Source organism: Macrosteles quadrilineatus, unplaced genomic scaffold, assembly GCF_028750875.1.
Source record: "Macrosteles quadrilineatus isolate MER2022 unplaced genomic scaffold, UCM_ALF_1.0 Scaffold_5__1_contigs__length_97177068, whole genome shotgun sequence".
NCBI classification, from domain to species: Eukaryota; Metazoa; Arthropoda; class Insecta; order Hemiptera; family Cicadellidae; genus Macrosteles; species Macrosteles quadrilineatus.
Genome location: NW_026542598.1, coordinates 45279413 through 45298491, shown reverse-complemented (window position 1 = coordinate 45298491; position 19079 = coordinate 45279413). Strand labels below are relative to the sequence as shown.

At 35.6% G+C, this 19079-nt stretch overlaps 1 protein-coding gene across 1 annotated transcript; it reads right to left on the bottom strand.

The window, feature by feature from the left end:
* Window positions 1-1042: 1042 nt before the first annotated feature.
* Window positions 1043-19079, bottom strand: LOC128994591 (coiled-coil domain-containing protein 103-like). The gene is made up of 5 exons (XM_054419249.1): window positions 18979-19079; window positions 9747-9898; window positions 7737-7872; window positions 5488-5756; window positions 1043-3759 (listed from the first exon to the last, which is right to left on the bottom strand). The coding sequence occupies exons 2-5, from the start codon at window positions 9890-9892 to the stop codon at window positions 3597-3599; spliced, it is 714 nt and encodes a 237-aa protein (XP_054275224.1). The 5' UTR covers window positions 9893-9898; window positions 18979-19079; the 3' UTR covers window positions 1043-3596.

The following is a 19079-nucleotide window of genomic DNA, read 5'->3' as shown; positions in this document are numbered from 1 at the left end:
TGGCTATTCTTTTCTAATTTTAGCTCTTAACTTAAACCAGGTGTTTCATTCCCATTTCTTGTCCAAACCAAAATGCCAGTACAATTTTAACCAGTGAAAATCCATTTGATTTATGGCATGTGTTTGAAATATTGAATCAATTATTCTTGGTCAATTTGTAAAGTTTTAAACTAATTTTAAAATTCATAAACTAAAAATTTGAAGTTTAGAAACACATGGCCTCAATGAAATAATGTATTGAAAAAAATATACTTGTAATAATTTAGACGAGGTTTGGCCTTTTAGCCTACGTACATAATCTTGTAGAAATGCAGATTTTAAAGAACAGTAAATTTTTAAGTAAAAAATTGTGTACATTATAAACTGATTTATACATGTATTTGTATCTTATGAATAAATCATGCTGGTTAACAAATTTTAAACAAAAGAAAAATTCTGATAGCTGTAGTTTTACGCACATGGCATGCTGTTAAAAAGAACTGATTACAGTAGAACCCCTCGTATTTGGCTACCATGGGATCAAGTTGCTAGCCGGATTACGTTGTTGTTAAATAAACCTATTATAATAATAATACTTATATATCTAATTATAATATGCAATCAGTAAATGTTGCCAAAAGTAAGTAGTATTTTAAGTAACTTTTGGAATTTTTCTGGACAAATCGCATGTAAAACCAACAAAAAATGGATTATAAAAGGGTAAAGTGGTTAAGTAATGCACATAGGTACCCCTAAAAATATTATGATTTCCATTTCAGATTATATAAACAAGTAATAATGGTGGAGGTAAAAATTACTCAAAATAAATTAGGTCTTGAATTAGTGCGTAATTATTTGCTAAACTTTCTTGTCCTTTTTTTAAAGAAGGTTTTACTGTACCATGAGTCATTTTCCTCCCTATTTGATATAGTTTTGTCGGTTAAGTCAGAACGGGAATTCCAATACTTACATGTCACGTAGTCGTCAGGGCTAGCTTATCGCTTATCCCAATTATCTAAATTAAATTTCATGTTAACAATATGGAGAAATAAATTAGAAAAAAGACTTTTAAAGTGTTTATTACAATCAAACAACAACTATATTATATTAATGAAACATTTCTATCATAAAAAATAACAGAAAATTAGGAATGTTAAATACGTTAACGTTAAGAGAATATTTTATGTCTCATACCTAACATTCAACTTAAAGTATGCATTAACTGAGCAATTAGTATTTCTTCTCGAGGAAAGATATTTTAATCTTTAAAAAAGCAGAAGCTTTTTACACATTTACTGTGGTAATACATACTTGATTTAGTTTTAAATTTTTAAACATCAAATAGTGTATGCAAGCAAACGCTCCTAATAATAATAGATGTGATAATCAGGAAGAAATATAAACAAATTCGTTTTGTGTTAAATATATAACAAAAAAAACTTTACAATTGATAAAAAACTACAATAATATTGCCGATGCAGAAAACCTGCAGAGTAAGTGAATTTCCCTGATAGGATTTTTATCAAAATATTTCCTTAAAATTGTAAGGTTTATATAAAATTAAATAGGCACATACGCTTTTAGTTGATTTCATCAAAATCGGATCATTTTAAATTTTTACTCGAGTCATTGTGCTAACAATACATAAATATGAATTTGAACGGATTGTGGTTTTGGCCTCTGGGAACATCAAAACAAAAAAGTTAATGGGTCCGGGCCCAGGTCTTACCATGAGACCTACAGTAATAGCTTATTCCCTAAATGCAAAATAACTTTCAATCATTGTAAGTTAAAACCACAGTAAATGTATTAATTGGGTCAGAACTCTTTAATTTACAATTTACAACACACTTACAAATTACAATTTACGATATTTATACTTACGAATCAATACATCAGTCTTTTAATATTTAACTAAGGTAAATTCATCTTATTGTTCTGATAAAAATACATGTTTACTGGCAAAATTATTTTTAAATATAAAATAGGCCTATTAGAAACATATATACAAGGATTTTTTTATCTCATAAACCTTTTTTGTTCACAACTAATTCCTAGTGGAATGATTTTTATAACCTGGATTTGTTCAGTTGCCCAATTGAATGAGCAAAAAAATCATTCAAACAAGTAAATACAATCTTTTCTGATTTTAATGGTATTTCAATTATTCTGATATGTATACAATACAATTTTACTAACATTTATTAACTACACGATCAGCAGAGTCTTTAATCAACATGTAGATTGTCATTTACCACTAAAATTGTTAAAAAATAAAACCTACTACATTTATTAAATTTCCTAGGTATTTGAACGCCTATTTAGTTACCAATACTCTATAGAGTCCTTGGAGCCTAGGCGCTCTAACTCACAAAACAATTAAAAAACTACAAAGAAAATTTCTATCCAACCGTGCGAGTGCACTAGATATTTTAATTGCAATCACTTTGGTATTCGAAAAAAATGTTTTGATATGGTAAATAACTCTTGAGTGGCTGTTTAAAATTGACAAAATTAACTTTGATAGCGGGCAAATCCGAGAAGGCCGTTACTTTCCATAGAAAACCTTTTAAAACTACATCGAACATTTATAATCACACAGTGTCCTAGATATTTAAATTATAACCACTTTAGTGTTTGAAAGAATATTATTGGATGATAAATAACTCTTCGGCAGCTGTTTGAAATCATCCAAGATGGCCGCTAGCCTCCAAGGACTCTTAAATATAAATATTGACAGTTTTTTAGAAATAATATGTTGGTAGGGGAACAATGATGTTGGATTATCTCAAACTGAAAGTTTCCTTAAATTTTTACCAAACAGTTATTTGCCGTACTCACAGTAGACCCTTGCTAATCAAGAGCACGCTTGGTTATAACACAGCGCTGGGGATGACGGAAACTGTCAAATTACACTGAGTCCAGCTTAAAATGCCGAAATTGCAAAGATAATCGAAGTACCATTGAAATAGTCAAAGGTAAAAAGTGTTAATAGGTATCAAGGAGTTTTCGAGCAAGTTCACCTCAGTTCTCGTTCTCACAGCTGAAAGCACCCGGATGGCTTGTTCAGTTTTAACAAATTTCCTTCGACCAATGTCAGATTATTGAATATCCCTATTAGTAGGGTTTTAATGTATGTATTCACTAGTAACGTGGAGGCGATAAAATAAAAAATGTATATACTCCAATCAAATAATTCAGTTCCACGGATCGAGTACTTAATGGATAATTGTACTTGAATGAAAAACATAGCTTCCTCTCTGAGCTAAATCTACAAGTCAACTGAAAAAAGTTAAATTAAAGTTAAAATCACAGCGATCCACATTTTCTGTATTGAGCTGAACTCTTAGACATACAAAATAAGCAAACGAGCATAATTATAAAATATACATTGACTAAAATTTGAGAAAACATAAAAGCGAGGATTAAAAACAGTAAAATATGTAGAGGTACACAAAAAAATCACAGAATAAACACAATGGCACTACAATTAATAGTAAAACGTATTATTGTGCTAACAAGTGAAAATAAAACTGTTAAGCAATTATTTACAGTAAAAACATAAGATTACATTAACAACAACAGGAATGTTACATTAAGAATGTTACATAGCCAAGTTACACCTTGTACTTGGACCTAAGCGTAGTTATTGTCCATTCTGTTACTCCTTGCTCTGCCAAATCTTGCTGTTTGTCTTTTAGACTTTCTTCCAACTTCTTCATCATTTTGCTGCAGAAATCCTTTTCTTCTCGGGTTAAAAAGTCTAGTGTTATGTTGAATCTGGAATTCAAGAATAAATCTGTAATCTAACTAGACTTGTTAGCAGAATGGTATAACTACTTGTCTTTAAACCAACTATGTTAGAAAAAAATCCGAGAATTATCACAAAAGTTGTCAGACCTACGGACATACAAATATTGCAATTTATACAAACAGGTTAGGTTATTGTAGGAAAATGCACTTTCCTTAGGAATTAGGGATGGACGGGTCCCGAAATTTTGGGAATTTTTCAGGAAAAAAACATTCCCGATTATCGGGACGGGATTACATTTGACTCGGGAATTTTTCAGGACGAGATTTGGTCCGATCGTCGGCGATTTTTCCGCTTCGCGAGTGCCGATAACGCCGTTATTGCTAGCGATAGGTCCGCGAACGCAGGAGACGAAGTCATTTCGACGATTACGCCGTGACCGCGGAGTCATAACGACGATCGCGCCGTGGCCGCGATTATTGGATCGACGATCGCACCGTGACCGCGAGTCATAACGACGATCGGGCTGTGACCGCGGAGTCATACCGACAGTCACGCCGTGACCGCGGAGTCATAACGACGATCGCGCCGTGACCGCAAAGTCCTACCGACGAACAGGCTGTGACCACGAGTCATACCGACGATCATGCCGTGACCGCGAGTCATACCGACGATCACGCCGTGACCGCGGAGTCCTACCGACGATCGCGCCGTTACCGCGGAGTCATACTGACGATCATGCCGTGATGGCGGAGTCATACTGACAATCATGCCGTGATGGCGGAGTCATGCTGACGATCGAGCCGTGACCGCGAGTCATGCTGACGATCGCGCCGTGACCGCGAGTCATACCGACGATCGCGCCCGTGACCGCGAGTCATGACGACGATCGCACCGTGACCGTGGAGTCATACCGACGATAACCTCGTGACCGCGGAGTCATACCGACGATCGCGCCGTGACTGCGAGTCATGACGACGATCGCGCCGTGACCATGAGTCATACAGACGATCACCCCGTGACCCGCGAGTCACAAGTTTCTATAAGTACCTGTAAATTGTTACCCATTTTTTGGTTTTTATAGATCAGTGCCACAAATGGTAAAAATTGATTTTGTATGTCTTTTTTGGTAACTGCAATACAGTACTTTCTTTTTATGCACAGAAAAAAATCCCGTCCCGTCCCGAAAATTGGGAAGGAAATAAAAATACCGTCCCGTCCCGTCCCGAACTAAAAATTCAATCCCGTCCATCCCTATTAGGAATACACTTTAAGGATAAAGGAATTGGTACACAACTAACTTTCCTAAGAAAAGTCACACCAGGTAGTTGAAAGAACAAGAAAGTTCGTAACACAATAACTTGCTTGATGTTCACCAGTTTATCAACTGCCATTCTACTTCTTTCTGCTGAAGAAGCCCCATGAAGGGGCAAAATATAGGTCATCTAATTTAGACAACAATTTTTTTGCTTATTTTATTTTTTTTACCTTAAATAATAAAAAAGTACAATCCCAGACTTGGGTTAAAAAAAATTTCCCCTAGGACGCTAGGCACGAGCCAGGGATTGTTTTTTCACATACTTCAGGCTAGACCTAGGGGTTGCGGCATTATCACTTAGATAAAATCTATTGGTCACTTGGCAGGGATCGAACCTGGGACCCCAGGGACTGAAGTCCCACGCTCTAACCACTACTCCAGCTCGCATGTTTTCTTTTCCATACTTTCACTAACTTATTTAATAAATGTGTGTATTCACCTCTTGGTTTTGGTTAGTATTTCCAGGACTTGAGTGACGAAGATGATTTCATTCACAGTCGGAGAGAAGCACATCAAAGCTTCCACGATCCTTCCTAACACTCCAGTGGGGATTTCAGTTTTGAATATATTCCCAAGCTCCTCACTTCCGGTTTTCATGAGCAGTTTGTATCGCTCCTCATTTGTGCGAAGAACGCTGAACTTTCTCACATATCGATATCCAGTCAGCGACTCATCATCGTTCTTGATTTCATTCAAAACGTTTTCAATCTGTGAAACATTGGACATTGGAATTGATTTTACTTTCATGTCAAACAGGTGGCTATGCATTTTAAAGTGTTTTAGGTTATAGACATTGTGTTAAACTATTCATCAATCAAGAAACAACACCAATTTAGCGTAAATATTTAGGTACATTGACAAATTACTCGGGATATATCCATTCAAAATACAAGAACGGTGTATCACAATTAGAAGAAAAAATATTTGAATATTAAAATTATTTTTTACGTTAGTATTTATTATTTATTGACATTTTTTTCCAGCTGATTCTAAGCTAGGACAAGTGACAAATACCCCAAGAAACGCTATCAAAGGACCATTCATACAGCAATGGGCTAATCATCCAATTGACACACTTGTGCTATCAGTATCAACGCTTGATGAGAAGGAAGGAGGTGGCTCTTAAAAAACATACACCTGTGTGATGAGGACAGATAAACGATAAACCCAAACTGGAACTAAGTTAAAAGTAAAAAATTAACAATTAAGTTTTCAATATGTCAACACCTAATCTAATTATTCTGTCCAATTTATTACCAGGTTATAATTAGTTTGATTAGACTAAATTAAAACATACCTCGTCTTGCAGTTCAAATAGTGTGTTTTTTTTTTTAATACACTACATGTTTCGCCATGTTGGCATTTTCAAGTGGTACACAGAAACATTGAAACATTATACTATCCGAATTGGACTTGTGAAGTTGTCGAAATTTACATTCAAACATAAACCTGTATATACATTTAACACGCACGAACAAAACATTTTCATCTAGTTTTAACAATGGATAATGTCACCTGTTTCATCAGCATTGCTGAAAACTTGAAATGAATTGTGACAATAAAGGAATATTTCATTTCATTTCATGTAGGCCTCTGGCCTACAACACTTATTGCAACCCGATCACGGCACTGACAGAGACAGAACTGGCAGGAAAACTAAGAAGTCTCGGCTTCTCTGTTATCAGGGGTACAAAGGTTGACTTGCTTGTGTCCAGAGCTCTGTGAGACTATTGTATTGAATATTGCATGGAAATTGAAATTTAATTTTTCATTTAAAATGTTTTGTTTTGTTTCTTTGTTATTGTAGCTATTGTATATTTCAAACTGTTCCAGAGAATCTAGCTTATTCCCTTTGTTGCAAATGTGTAAAATTTGTAAGCTGTTTTCTATTTTGTCTACAAAATGATTAGTATCTATTATGTGTTGGGCAAACGTTGGTTTTTTAAATTAGTTTTGGGGTCGGGGTAGTGTTCTTTGAAGCGCTGAGTAAAAGTTCTGCCAGTCTGTCCATTATAAAAATTAGGGCATTCCATACAATTTAGTTTATATACCCCCGATTTATCTAATTCATTCTTCTCACTTGTATTATGGGATAGTGCCTGTTTGGTTTTATTTGTTGTTTTGAAGGTCAGATGGAGTCAGAGTTTTTTCAGCATTTTGTGGAGTCCATTGTAGGCTGTTTGGCTATATTCAATGCAAATGAATTTCTTTTCAGATTTTCCGGTAACATTCAGTTTTTGGTTTTGTGTTTTATTATTGAATTTTGAAACCAGTTTGTCAGTCATACTCTGTTTATAACATGAAAATGCCAACATGGTGAAACATGTAGTGGATAAAAGAAAAACACTATTTGAATTGCAAGACGAGGTATGTTTTAATTTAGTCTTTACTAAGCAGTTCAAGGGCTAAAAATGGAATTTAGTTTGATTAGTTGGAAATGTTAATCGCTGGTTAGTCGTAATCTGTATCACAGCCTACTTATTATAATAGTTGCAGTAATCAGCTCCAAGCTGCTGTCAAACTAAAGGATTTGTTTGAATTAGTTGAACTAGTTACAAGGTGTAAGATGAGACTAATTTGTTCTAAATACCTAAAAAGGTTTTTTAATTCATTAATTCAATTAAAATAGGCTACTAAAAAATGATACAACTGGTAAAAGTGGTACAACTGTCGGTTGAACAAACTAACCTCCATGTTTTGAAGAGGTGATAAATCAGTTTTTTTCTCTACAAAGGTATTCCAAATACAGCCCTTGGAGTTACTGTCTGGCCCGAGACGATCTGATTTATCTAACGGTTTCAGGTGTGCAGCTTTCACAATATCTCTAAAACAATCAGTAAAAATATTATTGGACAATAAGAACAACATTAAAATGTTTTCAGATCAGCAAAACCTGCAGGTGCAAATGTCTATTTGCCTGATTGGATTTGTAATGAACTATTTCCTTTAACATGTCTGATTTATTTCCTATTTAAAATAAATCTTTTAAATATTTATTTGGTCTTTCTTTTCCGAATTCGTTTAAGGCTCTTCTATCCGACCGCTTTTCATGATAAAGGTCTCAAATTGAAGGTATGCAAGCAGATTTCACATCAAAAAACGACATATATTTATCGGTACTTTGGTATTATCCAGAGGCCACTTATTTTAGAGGGATTTTTTTTTACTGGAGACCAAAATAACTACCTTATTGGAAAGAACATACTTAAATTGACTTACTGTCCAAATTTGACATGATTACAATTAGCGGCCTGTGAGTTCAGCTTCCCAGAAGGCAGCAATGATGGCGAGGATTGAGTTGAATAAGTCGCCGCCGCTATACTCCTACCTATACCTACTAAGTAGGTATGCAGCGCCTTGCTGCGGTTATGTTAGGTTGGGTTATCATAAATGGACTCTCCTCGTTTCGTTATGAATCTAACGATACCAGATGAGTCATACTTTCTCCCGCCAAATACCCAAGATACAAGCGGTGACAGGTGATGCGCACACTCCGGTCAACAACCTGACCTTGGCCTACTTGGAGGGGATTGGCGTGTGAAAGTATGACCCATCTGGTTTTGTTAGATTCATAACGAAATGAGGAAAATCCATTTATGATAACCCAACCTAACATAACCGCCGCAGCGCGCTGTTTTAGGGTGGCCTCCGGAGGATACCAAAGACCTATTTATCTTCAGTCCCACTCGGCTTAAATGTAAATTAAATTTTCTCCCTATGTATATTGCTTAAGGGACAGAGTTAAATTTGGTTTTCCTTTTTCCAGTTCATTTGGCTCTTCTACCCAACCGATTATTATGATTGAGGTGTCAAACTGAAGGTATGCACGCACAGATTTCACATCAAGCATCGGCATATATTTATCTTCTGTATTACTTGAACAAAAAACATCATTCGATTTATTTTTGAATTCTTCAATTTAAGATACATTTCAGCAGTTATAATTATACTAGTGATCGTCCAGTGGTCGAAAACTCGACCAAAAACAAACATGTAATGTACACATATTGACTATTGGATACTCAATGTTGACAAAGTAGATGGATCATAACAGTTGCTATTGCTCAAAATAAGCCATTCCATAAGTTTGACTTGGTAAAAAACATCATGTATTCGACAGAAATTAGTCATTTAGATCAGCGACGAATTAAAAAAAAAAAAAAAAAAAAAAAACTGGTGACAACTTTAACATGGGGATGGAATGTAAAGGTACAGACTTCTCTATTTGCACCACACACTGTAAATAAAACATGTGATTGTAATTTCTTCCATTTGTTTTGATTTTCTGTTTATATTTCGTTGTTATTTCGTCACCAGCATGGCAACCCATAAAGCCCATGTAAATTTTTTTTAAATTTCAAATAAATTTTTTGTGCTTATATTTGAGCCTATTTTAATTTTTAAAGGGATTCTGCACTTCTACAGGAAAATATCTTTCTAACAGTATGCGTAGATTTTCCCTGCAATGCACAGGAGCTGAGAGAAAAGGTTTTAAAGAAACATGCTTGCCTATTAATATATAGATAGATAATACAATACATTTAATCAAAATACATATATCCATTTAAGCAAACTAAAACCATTATACCATGGGAATTTAAAAAATAAGCTAAGCCTACTGTTTGCTAAAAAGGCACTTAATTTGAATAACAGCTTAACTCAGTGCAATCTCTAATGAGTCTGAAAATTTCATCTTACCTAAACTCTTCGTAGGAAGCAACTTTTTGATTCACAGCTCGCAGTTTGGCGTCGTTTTCCCTCCAATATTTTTCATCCTCTTTTATACTTTCCTTCAACTCCTTTTCAAGTTCTTTAAAATCCAAAACGTCTGTGACCTTTGACATTAATACCTAAACAAAGAATGGTTAAGGTTACAACTTCAGTAGGCCTCCTCTGCACACAGATAACAAATATAGGCCTTTTAGGGTACCTTACCTTAATACCTTAATACCTCCTTCTTCGTCTTTTACCCACAATGTGGGATTGACAGCGTCACTTTAACACGATTACTAATACAAAAAACGATATTTACAACTATTTACATACTTCCGGCAGGCTACAGGGTACGGTAAACTATAACAAAAATATTTATAACCATTTCATATTTTAAAGTTCTTAAAGACGGGGAGAGCGACATGTTATAGGAGTCATATTTATCTTGAACTATAAGTAAATTATCGAATTTCAATACATGTACAAAATAACCTATTCAAAATAGGTAACTCTTTATACTTTACAAACACACCACATGGATACCTCCTAGACAAGGCTCAACTCTTGCTGGTTTTGCATTTAAGTAAGTTTAGCTGTACCGTACATATTTACATGTTTGTATGGTGAGTTTTTTTTTCATTACCGTTCCTATACAAACGGGTCACTTGGTCAAAGACAAGATGATTTCATTTACAGTAAAGCTTCCACGATCCTTCCTAACACTCCATTAGGGATTTCAGTTCTGAATATTGTAAAGAAAAATAATAATAACTCTGATTTCTACTTTTTTAGATTTAAATATATTTACTCCTTGCAATGCTCTCAAAGTGAATTCTTTACAAATCTTGGTTGCCCCTAGGTTGGAAGAACTTGGAAAGTAATAATATAAGACAGAGCTTTGGCAGTGGAAGCTTGGTGTTAAAAAATATTTAAGTGGGCCCTGTAAAATAAATATTATCCCCAGAAGTCCTTATGGGACGTCCCTGGTACTGTTTGAAGTTTTTCCTGATTAAAATACCTTTAATATGAAGCTTAATACACAATCTTAATCTACACTGAATTTAGTTTGCTCACTACCACACTAGTATTTAGTGTTGCACTTAAAAGGTGAATCTTTTGTAGTGGCCTATGATTTACTGAACTGTACCACTATTACACTAGATAACTAATATTGCTAATAACGAAATACCAAGGTTATTGAGAACTAAAAAGTGAGTATCAATTTGATTTATTGTACAATATTTATTGACGATACACTTAATTATTTATATTGATTTATTTATATTGACAATTAATTATTTTGTTTGTGTGATACTGAATGACTTTGAGTGCAACAATCAATTTGAAGTCTTTTGTTTAAGAATGTCAAATGGACCTATCAAAAGGGAAGTTACGGCGCGATTACACACTGATCACGAACGTGTCAACAGAGGCGTGATATTTAATTTAACGTTTGAGATGACCAGTACCAAGCAAATCCTGTTCGTAGGCCAACGAATTAAAAAATGAAGGTCGAGTCTCGTAGTCCAACTGATCGAACAATGTTGCGTTTAATCGTAGTAGTATGTATTAGAATATTGCTTGTTATTTTATGGCTAATTAGGTACTTTGGCGGTTTATCTATTAACAAACTGTCACAACCTCCAATAACACTTCCGCATCTAGTCGAACCAGCAACCTACTCCCACTTTTGATATTATTTAAAATTTCCCCCAAATAAAATACTGACTGTGGCACTTTTAAATTACCTCTGTTTGATACTTCAGCAAAATTAAACAATGACTGTTACGAATCTGTATAAGTAGAATAATTTTTTTATTTTATTTTATTTTATTTTATTTTCATGCTCCAATACAGTATAAACCATTTACATTGAAGCAGTTCATGCACTTATAATAATTTCTTCAGTGGGTTTCTTCTTGTCCATTCACTTCAATCTAACTTACACTTTCATACCATGCAATAACTATTTAATATTCAATATTATTATATTATTATTATTATTATACTATTCAATAATAATTTGCAATTTACATTCACTATGAGTACAAAACCCTATACAATTTAATTTATCCTATATATTTAGAGAGTCACAATATAATAAACGATGCAGATTGATTTACAATAAACGGATATTAAAAATACTGATGGAAGCTGCAACCTGAGAACATGTGCTAGTATAACAGGAAATGACTTAAACTATAACAAGAAAATTTTACACATGTGCGACTCACTGAATTCTAATATATAACAATAAATAACACAAATTACTTACAAACTTTGGACGTCCACAAAAACACTGACATAAACACAGGGATGAGGATGGGGAATTGTAACTAGACGGTTTTCCGAAAAAAACGCGATCGATTTGATTTCGTGTGACGAACGTGAAATTTTCAAATGGCGGCTCGTGTTGGTCGGTAAAAACAAACTTTTAACACTTGTTTCGCAAAAAACTGATTCTATTTTCCACTCGCGTTGCAATTATATCCCTTCGGGATATAGGCTAAACAATTTTAAGAAAATGAAAATTTATTCGACCAACACCGCGAAATGAATTTAATTTGCATGATACGAAACTTTTCCCGACTAGCTACAAGGAAGGCAAAGGACAGACTCTCTCGACGACTGTGTCTCCGTGGCTAGGCCCCTACCCCCTCCACTTGTGTGGTAAGCATTGTGGGTATCTAGTCTTTCTATTGTGTAATCAGCTGACTATTTGTTGCGTCTGCTACATTAATTCGTTGTATTATACGACGAATCGGTACAATATATTTCCGAGCTCCTCACTGAGCAGATGCAATTATGAGCAGTTTGTATCGCTTGTGATCATTTGTAAAGAAAATTTGATTTAATTTTGGCAATATTTGATACATTTTAGATCTAAATAAACGTAACAAAGGACTGTTTAGTGCATTTTAAAATATGATGCTGACATTATTTTTGATCCATTTCATCTATCTTTATTTTCCATAGCCTACTAAACTAACCGAATGAATTAACTTTACTTTTAATTTAATCTTAAGCAATGGCACTAACTTACCAATATAAAACTTTGTTAATATCAGTAGGCCTAATATTACAGCTATTCTATTTGTTAGTATAGATTCGTCACATATTTTCATGCATTTAAGGGTGTGCTCTAGGCTACCCCTGCCGTTTTCTGTAAACGCAAGGGTCTGTTTCCATATAATTAATATTGTACCATAAAGCCAGAAAATCTTCTTTAAATGTAGGCAAAAAACCGTAATAATTTTAAACTGCTTTAACTAACTATAGAACTATTACTTAAAAATTCTAAAACCAGGGTCGCATAGATTGTTCTTTCTTCTGTAAAACCCCACTCATTGTTTTTTACTATTATGTATCATGGGTAGTTTACAAAGGCAGTTGCCGTGAACGTCTGCAAGTGCTTCTCGCGGTGCTGTTCAATGGCGCAACATAGCTACTGAAGCCCGAGCTGAGGTAGAGAGCACCCTTAAGTTAATATTGTAAAAATAAGTTAGTGGCTAAATAAATTAACTACAAAACAAATGAGTTAACTACATAATATTAAGTTAGTTATTCATAATATTAGTCCGTACCCCAACTAATAATAATTAATAAAATGAGAGAATTTAAAGCACAATTTATTATTATTGTTAGTATGGTTGACTACCATGTAGGCTATGATAAAGCCCCGAGAAGATTAAGTTAGGGCCTTGAGTCTGTGGCTAAGAGAAAGATACAAGTTAACTTACAATAGGTAATCCAAGTTAGCCTATAATTGTTTCAATCCGCCTTGGTTGTTTTTTCAAGAGTATTTCGTGGGTTCATCTGTCTGCGATTTAAATAGGGGACCACATAAAATTTTCCGTGAAAAGCTTGGATAAGTTAGGACAACACAGGAAGATCCTTTGAAAGCTGGGCCTTTGATGACAAATTCTGCAACATTTTACTGATCCTTAGAGAGTGTCCACTCTGGTGGACACTTTCTCTAAGGATCAGTAAAATCTTCTAAGCTTCTTTTAAGTCTTTTAAGCTTCTTTAGCTTAGTAAGAAATTATTTTTTCACCTATAGAATATGGAAAACACATGGATACACATCCGGTAATCAGACGTGGATTAGGCGTCCGGCAGTGGCGTCACCGGGTTGTGGGGGCCTGGAACGCCATTACCACAACGACTTGCTATTCAGCCATTGGAGTTTGTGGTGTAGGCCTAGTGGATAGAGGGCTCGGCTGGATATGCAAGAGGTCCCTGGTTCGAATCCTATCGGTAACTTTAAGTTTTTGTCAGATTTTGCTTTGAATGTTTTACTTCTTAACTAAACGTCTTTTGTTAGAATTTTTGGCTTTCATAATTTTATTTTATGAACAGAATTTAACCTTCATTCAATTTTGTCATTGTCAGCAAGTTTGATTGGTTAGGTTCTAGGCAGTAACTGCGTACAGGGTTGGTACTGATTTTGGAAAATGAAATTCCCTGACTTTTCCAGGTTTTCCAGACTGATATTATACTTTTTCCAGGAAAAAGTATAATATCAGTCTAATATCAGTCAAGTATAATATCAGTCAAAATATCGAATAGTCAGAATCGAGAATTATTAGAAAAAATGTAGGCCTAAATAGTTTACTCATAAAACCAATAAGAAAAGAATTAAACATCTGGAATCTGGAAAATTAAGAGTACCAACTAACTTAACCTCACACTTTATGTTCTACTTGGCCTTGACTTGACACTAGCAGATAGACGATACGGTGCTTCTGATACTGATATATATATCGATATTTTGCTTGCGATATCATCGGCTTATATCGGAAGAAACATGTGATATAGGAAAAATAACTACCATGCTTGTACCGGAGACAAAAAGTAATACCAAACTAAACTATTAAATGTTTCAACTAACAGGATAAAATTTTTTTTATAAACTCCTACAAGTGCAGTTTTTTTTAGTTTATTAAAGGTTGAATCAGTATTGAAAGGGTAAAGGTGTTGAACTTTTCAAAGACTATACTCCGGGAAATAAAAGTATTATTAATAAAGAAGGCTTGTCAGAATCTGAGTGGAAAGACAGTATAAAAATGATTGCAAATGTGGTGCCAGTGCGTGTTCTCCACAGCAGAAGTCAGGGCAATAACCGCTGCAGGCATGCCTGTGGTGAGATTGAAACCCTTGCACATGCCCTTGGCTTCTGTCCGTTTGGTGAACTTCTAAGAATCACTAGGCATCACAAAATAAGAAGTATCATAGCAAATGCCTTCCGAAAAAGGTATAACACATGGGAAGTGCAAGAAGAAGTACACTGTCTTTCTTCTAAAGGAAGCACCAGAAGAGTAAATATTTTATTGATAGAAAGAGAAACTAACAAAGGCATAATTCTCGATTCAACAATTCGATTTGAAATAAACATAAATCAACCTAACGAAGTAAATGAAGAAAAGGAAAAAAAATATGATCCTACCTTTGAATATTTCAAGCAAAATTTTAAAATTTGGAAAGTTGAGGTGATTGGATTGTTTATTGGTTCAAGAGGAACATTATCAAAATTTTTTGTGAACTTTTGGAAACAATATGATTTGGACAGATCCTTTTTGAAAATTATTACTCATGAAACATTAAGAGGTTCATTGAGCATAATGAGAAATCATCTATATGGCAAACATCAAAATTAATCAGTCTTATACAATTTTATCTTGTATAATTTTTTCTGTGTCATTGGCAACCTTATTTTTTAAGGCAGATGTATTTATTTTTATAAATAAATTCTTTTCTCTTTTTATAAATTCAATGAGGAATTGTATTCAGTATCGTATTGAAATTGAAACGATGAATGTAGGCCTATCCTTCCGCGCATCCCGGTACTAGCAGTGTTTCCATACGTGGGATTATTAACTTATCCCGAAAACTTTTCAGAGCCAGCTTAGCCTTAGGACACATTCCCTTAGGGTGGTGTAATTCACGTATCGCATTTATTCCTAAACCAGGAAGGGATAGTTACACTGATCCTAAGTCATTTAGACCCATTTCTCTATCTTCTTTCTTCCTTAAGATCCTAGAAAAGTTGGTCTCAAGATATATGATGGATACAGCTCTTAGGACACATCCTTTTCATAATAATCAGCATGCGTATGTCTCAGGAAGATCATGCGAGACTGTGTTGCACCAACTTGTAAGCAAGATTGAGAAATCTCTAGAGAGCAGTGAAGTGGCCCTGGGTGCCTTTCTCGATATTCAAGGTGCTTTTGATAATACTGGTACTCCAGCAATTCTTAATGCGGTGAGAGGAAGAGGTTTTCACGGTATAATATGTAGATGGATTGAATCCTTGCTTCACAGTAGGAAGGTTAGGCTCTCACTCCATAATGACACGATCGAGGCAAGAACTACTCGAGGATGCCCTCAGGGGGGGGGGGGGTTCTCTCTCCTCTCCTTTGGAATTTGGTAGCAGACGACCTTATAAGGACACTCAACAAAAGTGGGGTTTTCGCCTTAGGTTATGCTGATGATGTTGCAATCCTTGTGGTTGGAAAGTTCCACGGAACCATAACTGACCTTATGAATAGAGCTTTAAGGGTAGTGGACCGTTGGTACCAGGAAGATGGGCTCTCTATAAATCCCAGGAAAGTTGTAATAGTACCCTTCACAAGAAGGAGGAAACTGGATGGGATCGGCCCACTAAGACTGCAGGGCACTGTAATAGAGCTGCAGAATCAGGTGAAGTATCTTTGTGTAATTTTGGACAGATCACTTCACTGGGGACCACATCTTCAAAAAGTCACTGAGCGTGGCAAATGGTCCCTTATGGCATGCAGGCGGATGGTAAGTGGCACATGGGGGTTACAGCCTAAACTTTTATGCACTGGCTGTATGTATCTGTTGTTCGACCCGCCCTTACATATGGTTCGCTTGTGTGGTGGCCAAAGATGGAATCTACTATAGCTGTCAAAGCTTTAGCAGGAGTTCAGAGGCTTGCTCTTATAATGATAACTGGGGCAGTAAGCAGCTGTCCTGGAGCGGCTCTTGACTGTCTGCTTGATATGCTACCTATCGACATTTACATCAAGGTGGTAGCAAGTAAAACAGCCCAACGCCTTAGATGCGAATACTTATGGATAACCTCAGGAAACAATAAAGGGCACTCCAAAATTGTTCAGGTGGTACATAATGATGAATTGCACTTGCCTTCAGATCACATGTCCAAAAAATACTCCTTTGGAAAGCCTTTCAAAGTACTAATACCAGATAGGAAGGATTGGTCTGGCGGAAAAGGACCCATACCCACAGGTGATTTAGAATGCTATACTGATGTTTCTAAGATCAAAAATGGGGGCACTGGAGTAGGTGTGCATTGGATGAATGGAGGCACTGGCATTTGTCTTCCAATGGGGGTGTACCCAACTGTCTTTCAAGCGGAGGTCACTGCCATTCTAGTTTGTGCTCAAGAACATCTTAACAAAGATATCAGAGACAAAACAATCAATATCTATACTGATAGTCAAGCGACCTTAAAAGCATTAAACTCTTACGAATTCAACTCCAGGCTCGTGTGGGATTGTTTTGCTTCTGTGTCTGAGTTGGGTAGGAGAAATGACCTTACGCTTTGCTGGGTGCCAGGACACTCAGGCATTAAAGGAAATGAAGCTGCAGACAGATTGGCAAATACTGCCTCTGCGACTTCAATGATAGGCCCACAACCCTTCTGTGGCATCTCACGAAACAGTGCATGTTCTGCGATTGCGTCATGGGCCAAGGAAAAGCATCGCAAACGCTGGGTCGATGTTCCCCTTCTTAGGGTCAGCCAGCTTACTCTGTTTAGGCCTTCTAAAAAGGTTGCCTGTGACCTCTTGAGACTAGACAGACGAAGAATTAAATTAATTGTTGAACTGATAACTGGTCATGGAAGATTCAGGAAACATCTACAACGGATGGGCTTATATGATGGTGAACCGATCTGTAGGTACTGTGATAGGTCAGAAGAGACAGCTGATCACTTACTCTTTGATTGTAACGAGCTCTTTGACGCTAGATCGATAACTCTTGGAAATATGGCTAGAGGTAGATACCTTCCTGAGGATGAACTAATTGGGAAGCTACAGGCATTCATTGGGCGCCTTAACTTGTAGGTCAAGAAGAAAGCAATTATTGCGCACCCCAAATAATTCAATTTCGGATGAAGTGCTTAAAGGTCTCTTAAAGACCTGCCCCTGTCAGATAAGATAAGATAAGATCCCGAAAACAGGATTTTTAGAGCATGAGCGGGATTTGAAGGGGATGTGGGATAAAACAGGAGTTTTGGCTATGACGTCCGTTTTTATTTACTATGCTTTTATTTTAGTGAAAAACTAACCCCAATCGAAAAAATTACCTTAACAAAATATAATAGCAAAGTTAAAACAACTATTTAAACGAAATATGTCCAATTCAACACTCAGAATTTAACATCAAAAATCTAAAGGGATTAAACGGGATTTCTTAACCAAGTGACCGGGATTATATTCTTTTGGTCGTGTAGAAACACTGGGAGCTCGGTGCGTTCAATTAAGCCAGTAATCAGAGGGTGATGATAGAATGTCTGTCGATGTTCGATGTTTTTTATATCGATGGTAGGTTCCAGATGTTTTTGTTACATCGATGTTTTCGTCAAACTTCGATGTTTTTGACCAAGTATTGAGACCTAGATGCAAAATGTAGCATATCTGTAAAAAATGTAGTCTTTCAAGAGAAATTCCAGATTTTTTCCAAAATTCCCTGACTTTTCCCTGACTTTTCCAGACCAACAAAATTCCCTGACATTTCCAGGTTTTCCAGGTTTTCCCTGACCGTACCAACCCTGCGGACGCCTAATCCACGTCCGGTTACCGGACACGTATCCTCTGTGTATGGCAAAATAGGCTAACAGAAATAAAATTTCTAAAATCTTAAACATTTATAATCCTTGGCGACAAAAGGGTTTAAACTGAACTTACAATATGGAAAACAATTTTAACAATGAATGAATTACTTAATAAGTTAATCCTTAGAGAAAGAAGGCTTCAGAGAGTTTGCAATAAATCATTATAAAAGGTCTACCATACTATAGGCCTAGGATAAATCTAAGTAGGCCTAGGCCTAATTGAAACTAGCAGGCTTGGCTAAGCACAATTCACAACCTTACCTAGAATAATCAAATACAATTTATAAAAACATTTAAAATACAAATTCCTTAATCGATTCATTTAAATTTCATACTTACTTGGGCCTAAGTCAGAATTCACAACAATTCTAAATGCAAGAAGATTAATAAAATGACGCTCAACTGACAATGACAGTAACCGACAACACAAATACCAAACC

Bases quoted from the DNA above. Each gene is read 5' to 3' on its own strand.
- LOC128994591 (XM_054419249.1), bottom strand. From the start codon at position 9,892: ATGTCAAAGGTCACAGACGTTTTGGATTTTAAAGAACTTGAAAAGGAG. The intron at 5,757-7,736 runs GTTAGTTTGTTC...AATGTTTCACAG, and splicing joins CACCTCTTCAAAACATGGAG to ATTGAAAACGTTTTGAATGA. The intron at 3,760-5,487 runs GTGAATACACAC...CTTGAATTCCAG, and splicing joins ATACTAACCAAAACCAAGAG to ATTCAACATAACACTAGACT.